Below are 9,551 nucleotides of genomic sequence, written 5' to 3' on the forward strand. Positions count from 1 at the left end.
ACTATGAGCCAATAACCAGGAGGAAGGGGGAGAGGAGGGAAGAAGGGCAGGGGAAGGAGGAAGGGGGGAGGAGTGAAGGGGAAGAAGTGGAGGGGGAGGGAAGGGGGAGGGAAGGGGAGGAGGGAAGGGAAGGGGGAGGAGTGAAGGGGAAGGGGGAGAAAGAGGGAAGGCAGGGGATTGAGCTGGTGGTGAAAAACTAGCTACTGCTGCTACTTGCTTCAGTTTCTCCTCTCCCACAGTGAAACGCACACATAACTTAATAATCAGAGAGAGAGAGCGAGAAAGAGAGAGAGAGAGAGAGAGAGAGAGAAAGAGACCGCATGTAGAGAGAGGGGGTTAGCGCTTGCAGAGAGGGAGAGAGCACAGGAGCAGAGAAAGGGAGTGTGACAGAAAATAAAGACAGATATTGAGAGCGCTGAGGAAGAGTGACCGAGAGTGACAGCCCAGAGAGAAAGAGAGGGAGGGAAGGAAAGAGAGGGAGAGAAAGAGAGGGAGAGAAAGAGAGGGAGAGAGGGAGGGAAGGACTGACCAGAATGACGGAGGGAGGAGGGACAGGAGGAGGAAAGTAGAAGAGAGGAAGAGAGATATTGAAAGAGTCAGCACAGTTAGCGAGTGAGGGAGGGAGCCAGTGAGAAGAGAGAAAGAAAGAGGGAGAAAGAGGGAGCAAAAAAAATAAAGAGCAAAAGAGGTACAGCTCAGCAAATCAGGGCTTTCAGCCAGCACAGCTATTCCCTGCTCAGCTGTTGTGTTCCAGCCAGAGAGGAGAGTTTCATTGCCTCTGAAAAGCGAGATAGAGCAACAAAAAAACGAGAGAAAGAGAGAGAGGAAGAAGCTAACTTGCTGTGGAAGAGTGGGAGAGAGAGAGAGCGAGAGAGCAAGGGAGACCGAGAGAGAGAGAGAGAGAGAGAGAGAGAGACAGAGAGACAGAGAGACAGAGAGAATAAGAGGTTCTCTGTCCAGAGTTTAGGAAGAGAAAATGGATTCCGACTCGGGGGAGCAGAGTGAGGGGGATCTCTCTCCAGGTAAGATTGCTTGCTAATGTATGTGTGTGTGTGTGTGTGTGTGTGTGTGTGTGTGTGTGTGTGTGTGTGTGTGTATGTGGCTGCGTTTATATGTGTGTATGTGTGTTTGTTTGTGTGTGTGTTTGTGTCTCTGTGTCTATTCAAACTTGTAGTAGGTAGAGGTTTCCATTAATGGTTAAAAGGTTAGGATTGGACTGTGATCTTTCCTGTGTTTATTTATCTCTGGTCTGTACATGCGGAGTTGCAGCCTGCCTTCCGCTCTGTGTGTGTCTGTAAGCCGGCTCAGTGTGTGAGCCGTGGCCATGATTAGCGGGCCAGGCAAGCTGAGACACGTGTGTGTGTGTGTGTGTGTGTGTGTGTGTCTGTGTGTGTGTGTGTGTGTGTGTGTGTGTGTGTGTGTGTGTGTGTGTGTGTGTGTGCGCGTGTGTGTGTGTGTGTGTGTGTGTGTGTATGTGTGTGTGTGTGTGTGTTTGTGTACGGGTACGTGTGTCTGTGTACGTGTGTCTGTGTGTGTGTGTCTGTGTGTGTGTGTGTGTGTGTGTGTGTCTGTGTGTCTGTGTACGTGTGTGTGTGTGTGTGTCTGTGTGTGTGTGTGTGTCTGTGTAAGTGTACGTGTGTCTGTGTGTCTGTGTCTGTGTACGTGTGTGTGTGTGCGTGTCAGTGAGTGTGTGCTTACGTACATACGTGCCTGTGTGTGCATGATTGTGTGTGTGTGTCAAGCTATTAGATTTGATAATAATCAACACATCTACTAGGGGCCTCCTCTGTACTCTCCTCCCCTCAAGTCAGCCTGTCAGAGGATACATCAACATTTAACTGACAGGTTCTGTCTGACTACATGGACAGAGTGTGGCTCTCGTCTTACGTTCCAATACGGAGATCAATATTTACACATTACCTGCGTCCCAAATGGAACCCTATTCCCTATATAGCACACTACTTTAGACGAGGGCCCTATTCCCTATATAGCACACTACTTTTGACCAGAGCTCTATAGGCCTTGGTCAAAGTGGTGCACTAAAATGGGAACATGGTGTCATTTGGAACGCACCCTTACAGATGTAGGATCTTTATTAAATCCATCTAAAGTTTGTCATTTCCACTTTAACATTTCAGACTCTATTTGCCCTAACAAAAAACCTACAAAGAAATGACATGAATTATAACCCACATAATAATTCACACTTCCTGTTACTGCAGGATTATTTTCCTGGTGTATCAAACTGGCCCAAATGAAGTTCCTCCATCTGTATTGTGTGTCTATGAAAGTTGTATGGTTGTAAAGTCCAGGGGCCAGACTTGACTGTGGCAGTGAAAGAAACAGTTAGAGCTCCTGGATGTATGTTTCCTTATGGCTATTTATAAAGTAGCTGTGATCCTACAGAGAATTCCACTCAGGCAATACAACTGTCTTCACACACACACACACACACACACGCACAACCCATCATTAATCCAGCCAGTTTACTTGTGATACAGTATTCGACCTCCATCCATGTCTGAGGATATCGGGAGATGATGTGGAAACCGGCCACTAGGGGCAGCAGTGAGTGTTTTGCTATGAGGGACGGGGATGGCGGATGGGCGTAAACATCTGCCACTGATTCCAAGAGTTCCAATCCCAAACCTTAACCCTAACCTCAGAGTTAATGCCTAACCTTGAGAAAATGTGGAGTTAATGTCTGAACTTAACCCTAACCTAAACCATTCAGAGTTAATGCCTAACCTTGAGAAAATGTGGAGTTAATGTCTGACCTTAACTCTAACCTAAACCATTCAGAGTTAATGCCTAACCTTGTGAAAATGTGGAGTTAATGTCTGACCTTAACCCTAACCTTAAAAATTCTGAGGTTATGCCTAAACTTGAGAAAATGTGGAGTTAATGTCTGAACTTAACCCTAACCTTAAAAATTCTGAGTTTATGCCTAAACTTAACCTTGAACACTTAGAAATTTGACGTTTGAGAAACGTGGATGGACGTCTAATTGTGACATGAGATTGTGAGAGCTGGTAGCATTAATCATAGGAATACATTCAGAAGGCCTGTTGTCATAGTAATGTTGGTACAGGCTGTAATATACAACATCAGGTGGTGTCCTCAGTATAGCGCCCTATGTCTGAAAGTCCCCTGTTCTTTACCATATCTCTAATGTCGTGGTTTATCTTCAGTCACAGGACCCCTAACCCCTCTGAGCCCTGTGTGAAGGGCCGTGTTTACGTTTGGTCTGGTTTTTAAAATTGTTTGGGGAGACAGAGGCTTACTGTGCCGGAGGCATTAGGATATCCTTAAAGCCTACAGCATTCTCACTCTCCTGCTCTCTCACTGACTCTCTCTCTCTCCTCTCTCTCTTTAGTCACTCTTTCTCTCACTCTCCCCCTCTCTCACTGACTCTCCTTTATCTCACTCTCCCCACATTAATACACTCTCCCCCTCTCTCACTGACTCTCCTTTATCTCACTCTCCCCACATTAATACACTCTCCCCCTCTCTCACTGACTCTCCTCTCTCTCTTAAGTCACTCTTTCTCTCACTCTCCCCACATCTCACTGACTCTCTTTCTTTCTTTCTTTCTTTCATTCATTCTTTCTTTCTTTTTTTCTTTATTTCTTTCTTTCTTTCATTCTTTCTTTCTTTCTTTCTTTCTTTCTTTCTTTCTTTCTTTCTTTCTTCCTTTCATTAATTTGTGACTCTCTCTACCACCCCTATCTCTCTAACTCACTTTCCCCTTTCTCCTGTCTCTCTCTCTCTCTCTTTCTCTCTTTCTCTCTCGTCCCCCCTCTTCTACCCCTCTCTTTATCTATCTCTCTCTCTCTTTCTCTCTCGTCCCCCTCTTCTACCCCTCTCTTTATCTATCTCTCTCGTCCCCCCTCTTCTACCCCTCTCTTTATCTATCTCTCTCGCTGGCATTTTAATCTTGCTCAAAGCAGAGGCTAGTGTCTAAAGCTGTGATCCTTCATTCAAATGATTCTCTTTTTAGAGGGAATTATACCTGAACAAAGCTACAATACAGGACTCCTCAAACAACCATAACACTGTCTGTTAATACAGTAGGTAGGAGAGGGGAGGAGAGGGCAGGAGAGGGGTGGAGAAGGGGAGGAGAGGGGAGAAGGGGAGGAGACGGGAGAAGGGGAGAAGGGGAGGAGAGGGGAGGAGAGGGGAGAAGGGGAGGAGAGGGGAGAAGGGGAGGAGAGGGGAGAAGGGGAGGAGAGGGGAGTAGGGGAGAAGGGGAGGAGAGGGGAGAAGGGGAGGAGACGGGAGATGGGGAGAAGGGGAGGAGAGGGGAGAAGGGGAGAAGAGGGTAGAAGGGAAGGAGAGGGGAGAAGGGGAGAAGAGGAGGGAAAAGGGGAGGAGAGGGGAGAAGGGGAGGAGAGGGGAGAAGGGGAGGAGAGGAGAGGGGAGAAGGGGAGGAGAGGGGAGAAGGGGAGGAGAGGGAAGGGGAGGGGAGAAGGGGAGGAGAGGGGAGAAAGGGAGGAGAGGGGAGAAGGGGAGAAGAGGAGGGAGAATTGGAGGAGAGGGGAGAAGGGGAGGAGAGGAAAGGAGAGAAGGGGAGGAGAGGGGAGAAGGGGAGGAGAGGGAAGGAGAGGGGAAAAGGGGGGAGAAGGGAGAAGGGGAGGAGAGGGAAGAAGAGGGGAAAAGAGGAGGAGAGGGGAGAAGGGGAGGAGAGTGGAGAAGGGGAGGAGAGGGAAGGAGAGGGGAAAAGGGGGGAGATGGGAGAAGGGGAGGAGAGGGGAGAAGGGGAGGAGAGGGAAGGAGAGGGGAAAAGGGGGGGAGATGGGAGAAGGGGAGGAGAGGAAAGGAGAGGGGAAAATGGGAGAAGAGGGGAGAAGGGGAGGAGAGGGGAGGAGAGGGAAGGAGAGGGGAAAAGGAGGGAGATGGGAGAAGGGGAGGAGAGGGGAGGAGAGGGAAGGAGAGGGGAAAAGAGGAGGAGATGGGAGAAGGGTAGGAGAGGGAAGGAGAGGGGAAAAGGGAGGAGAAGGGAGAAGAGGAGGAGAGGAAAGGAGAGGGGAAAAGGGGAGGAGAGGGGAGAACGGGAGGAGAGGGGAGAAGGGGAGGAGAGGGAAGGAGAGGGGAGAAGGGGAGGAGAGGGGAGAAGGGAAGGAGAGGAAAGGAGAGGGGAAAAGGGGAGGAGAGGGGAGAAGGGGGTGAGAGGGGAGAAGGGGAGGAGAGGGGAGAAGGGGAGGAGAGGGGAGAAGGGGGAGATGGGAGAAGGGGAGGAGAGGGAGAAGGGGAGGAGAGGGGAGAAGGGGGAGATGGGAGAAGGGGAGGAGAGGGGAAAGGGAAGGAGAGGGGAAAAGGGGGGAGATGGGAGAAGGGGAGGAGAGGGGAGAAGGGGAGGAGAGGGAAGGAGAGGGGAAAAGGGGGGGAGATGGGAGAAGGGGAGGAGAGGGGAGAAGGGGAGGACATGTTTGGTTATATTTCTCTTTCTATGGTCTATTGACTCCTATCTACTCTCCTGGGCCCTGTGAACTCATTGGACTACCCTGTCTCTCTCTCTCTCACTCTCTCTCTCACACACACATACCTTTCCCATGGCACACACCCATTTACTGCCCTTCACACACGTTATCCCTCTTGCAGCCCAAACACTCTTGTCCCTTCCTACAAACACACCCTTACACCCTTGAACACACACACACATACATTGCCAAAATCCAGAAGCTGGAAGCTGGAAAATCTTTCAAACTCAGAAGAGAGAGAGAGAGAGGAAAAGAGAAAGAGATGGAGGGAGGCCCTGACTGGAAAAGACGACTCAGGAAGAGAGAGAGAGAGGAAAAGAGAAAGAGATGGAGGGAGGCCCTGACTGGAAAAGACGACTCAGGAAAAGAGAGAGAGAGGAAAAGAGAAAGAGATGGAGGGAGGCCCTGACTGGAAAAGACGACTCAGGAAAAGAGAGAGAGAGGAAAAGAGAAAGAGATGGAGGGAGGCCCTGACTGGAAAAGACGACTCAGGAAAAGAGAGAGAGAGGAAAAGAGAAAGAGATGGAGGGAGGCCCTGACTGGAAAAGACGACTCAGGAAAAGAGAGAGAGAGGAAAAGAGAGAGAGATGGAGGGAGGCCCTGACTGGAAAAGACGACTCAGGAGAAAGTGATTTTTCCTCTAGTTGCAGTAAAAGAAGAGTTTAGGTCATAAACACTAGCACACCTCGCAGCAGGGCCTGAAGTGTGTGTCTCTGCATTCCATGGTCTGACTCAGTTAGAATCCCCCACCTTATTCAGTTTAAAGAGGCAGACCCTTTACTGAAACATGGAATTAGTCTTCACTTTTAGGTCACAGGAAACACACACTGATCTTGCTTTTCACACCCGGATGACATCATTGGCTGTGGACTTTGCGGAGCCGGGCTGTCCGATAGAACCGCAGTAATCTCTTTGTGTGTGTGTGTGGCTGTGTGTGTTTGTGTGCGTGTGTGTGTGTGGCTGTGTGTGTTTGTGTGCGTGTGTGTGTGTGGCTGTGTGTGTTTGCGAGTGTGTGTGTGTGGCTGTGTGTGTTTGTGTGCGTGTGTGCGTGTGGCTGTGTGTGTTTGTGTGCGTGTGTGTGGCTGTGTGTGTTTGTGAGTGTGTGTGTGTGGCTGTGTGTGTTTGTGTGCGTGTGTGTGTGTGGCTGTGTGTGTTTGTGTGAGTGTGTGCGTGTGGCTGTGTGTGTTTGTGTGCGTGTGTGCGTGTGGCTGTGTGTGTTTGTGTGCGTGTGTGTGTGTGGCTGTGTGTGTTTGTGTGCGTGTGTGCGTGTGGCTGTGTGTGTTTGTGTGAGTGTGTGCGTGTGGATGTGTGTGTTTGTGTGCGTGTGTGCGTGTGGCTGTGTGTGTCGCTGTGCATTTGAGTGTGTGTAAGTTTATGTGCATGTGTGTGTGTGTGTGTGTTTGTGTGTGTGAGTGTATGTGCGTGTGTGTGTGAACCACAGTCATTTCCTCCAGGCCTAGTATAGTTGGTTAGTCAGTGATATGGCAGCTAGACGGACTAAAGCAGCAGTCCCAAACCAACACTGGAGTAGACCTGGTTCCTGATGGGACTGATGCCTTTTAGCAAAGCCTGACTGATCCACTAGTGCTCTAGTCAAAGTGCTCTAGTCAAAGTGCTCTAGTCAAAGTGCTTTAGTCAAAGTGCTCTAGTCAAAGTGCTCTGGACAAAGTGCTCTAGTCAAAGTGCTCTAGTCAAAGTGCTCTAGTCAAAGTGCTTTAGTCAAAGTGCTCTGGACAAAGTGCTTTAGTCAAAGTGCCCTGAGTCAAAGTGTTCTGGACAAAGTGCTCTAGTCAAAGTGCTCTAGTCAAAGTGCTCTAGTCAAAGTGCTCTAGTCAAAGTGCTCTAGTCAAAGTGCTCTAGTCAAAGTGCTCTAGTCAAAGTGCTCTAGTCAAAGTGCTCTAGTCAAAGTGCTTTAGTGAAAGTGCTCTAGTCAAAGTGCTCTGGACAAAGTGCTCTAGTCAAAGTGCTCTAGTCAAAGTGCTCTGGACAAAGTGCTTTAGTCAAAGTGCTCTGGACAAAGTGCTCTGGACAAAGTGCTCTAGTCAAAGTGCTCTGGACAAAGTGCTCTGGACAAAGTGCTCTAGTCAAAGTGCTCTAGTCAAAGTGTTCTGGACAAAGTGCTCTAGTCAAAGTGTTCTGGACAAAGTGCTTTAGTCAAAGTGCTCTGGACAAAGTGTTCTGGACAAAGTGTTTTAGTCAAAGTGCTCTGGACAAAGTGTTCTGGACAAAGTGCTCTAGTCAAAGTGCTCTAGTCAAAGTGTTCTGGACAAAGTGCTTTAGTCAAAGTGCTCTAGTCAAAGTGCTCTAGTCAAAGTGCTCTAGTCAAAGTGTTCTGGACAAAGTGCTTTAGTCAAAGTGCTCTAGTCAAAGTGCTCTAGTCAAAGTGCCCTGAGTCAAAGTGTTCTGGACAAAGTGCTCTAGTCAAAGTGCTCTAGTCAAAGTGCTCTGGACAAAGTGCTTTAGTCAAAGTGCTTTAGTCAAAGTGCTCTAGTCAAAGTGCTCTAGTCAAAGTGCTCTGGACAAAGTGCTCTAGTCAAAGTGTTCTGGACAAAGTGCTTTAGTCAAAGTGCTTTAGTCAAAGTGCTCTAGACAAAGTGCTCTAGTCAAAGTGTTCTGGACAAAGTGCTTTAGTCAAAGTGCTCTGGACAAAGTGCTCTAGTCAAAGTGTTCTGGACAAAGTGCTCTGGACAAAGTGCTCTAGTCAAAGTGCTTTAGTCAAAGTGCTCTAGACAAAGTGCTTTAGTCAAAGTGCTCTGGACAAAGTGCTCTGGACAAAGTGCTCTAGTCAAAGTGCTCTGGACAAAGTGCTCTGGACAAAGTGCTCTAGTCAAAGTGCTCTAGTCAAAGTGTTCTGGACAAAGTGCTCTAGTCAAAGTGCTCTAGTCAAAGTGTTCTGGACAAAGTGCTCTAGTCAAAGTGTTCTGGACAAAGTGCTTTAGTCAAAGTGCTCTGGACAAAGTGTTCTGGACAAAGTGCTCTAGTCAAAGTGTTCTGGACAAAGTGCTTTAGTCAAAGTGCTCTGGACAAAGTGTTCTGGACAAAGTGTTTTAGTCAAAGTGCTCTGGACAAAGTGTTCTGGACAAAGTGCTCTAGTCAAAGTGCTCTAGTCAAAGTGTTCTGGACAAAGTGCTTTAGTCAAAGTGCTCTAGTCAAAGTGCTCTAGTCAAAGTGCTCTAGTCAAAGTGTTCTGGACAAAGTGCTTTAGTCAAAGTGCTCTAGTCAAAGTGCTCTAGTCAAAGTGCCCTGAGTCAAAGTGTTCTGGACAAAGTGCTCTAGTCAAAGTGCTCTAGTCAAAGTGCTCTGGACAAAGTGCTTTAGTCAAAGTGCTTTAGTCAAAGTGCTCTAGTCAAAGTGCTCTAGTCAAAGTGCTCTGGACAAAGTGCTCTAGTCAAAGTGTTCTGGACAAAGAGCTTTAGTCAAAGTTCTTTAGTCAAAGTGCTCTAGACAAAGTGCTCTAGTCAAAGTGTTCTGGACAAAGTGCTTTAGTCAAAGTGCTCTGGACAAAGTGCTCTAGTCAAAGTGTTCTGGACAAAGTGCTCTGGACAAAGTGCTCTAGTCAAAGTGCTTTAGTCAAAGTGCTCTAGACAAAGTGCTTTAGTCAAAGTGCTCTGGACAAAGTGCTCTGGACAAAGTGCTCTAGTCAAAGTGCTCTGGACAAAGTGCTCTGGACAAAGTGCTCTAGTCAAAGTGCTCTAGTCAAAGTGTTCTGGACAAAGTGCTCTAGTCAAAGTGCTCTAGTCAAAGTGTTCTGGACAAAGTGCTCTAGTCAAAGTGTTCTGGACAAAGTGCTTTAGTCAAAGTGCTCTGGACAAAGTGTTCTGGACAAAGTGTTTTAGTCAAAGTGCTCTGGACAAAGTGTTCTGGACAAAGTGCTCTAGTCAAAGTGCTCTAGTCAAAGTGTTCTGGACAAAGTGCTTTAGTCAAAGTGCTCTAGTCAAAGTGCTCTAGTCAAAGTGCTCTAGTCAAAGTGTTCTGGACAAAGTGCTTTAGTCAAAGTGCTCTAGTCAAAGTGCTCTAGTCAAAGTGCCCTGAGTCAAAGTGTTCTGGACAAAGTGCTCTAGTCAAAGTGCT

The 9,551-nt window shown here is 47.9% G+C and overlaps 1 protein-coding gene across 1 annotated transcript in view; it reads left to right on the forward strand.

The window, feature by feature from the left end:
• Positions 1-246: 246 nt before the first annotated feature.
• Positions 247-9,551, forward strand: part of LOC110526110 (tumor necrosis factor alpha-induced protein 8-like protein 3) — a 47,545-nt gene continuing 38,240 nt past the window's right edge. The window contains exon 1 of the mRNA XM_036981119.1: positions 247-1,022. Within this exon, the coding sequence (XP_036837014.1) occupies positions 977-1,022 (46 nt within the window). The 5' untranslated portion in view covers positions 247-976. The remainder of the gene's footprint in view (positions 1,023-9,551) is intronic.

Source organism: Oncorhynchus mykiss, chromosome 6 (genome assembly GCF_013265735.2).
Source record: "Oncorhynchus mykiss isolate Arlee chromosome 6, USDA_OmykA_1.1, whole genome shotgun sequence".
Lineage (NCBI taxonomy): Eukaryota > Metazoa > Chordata > Actinopteri > Salmoniformes > Salmonidae > Oncorhynchus > Oncorhynchus mykiss.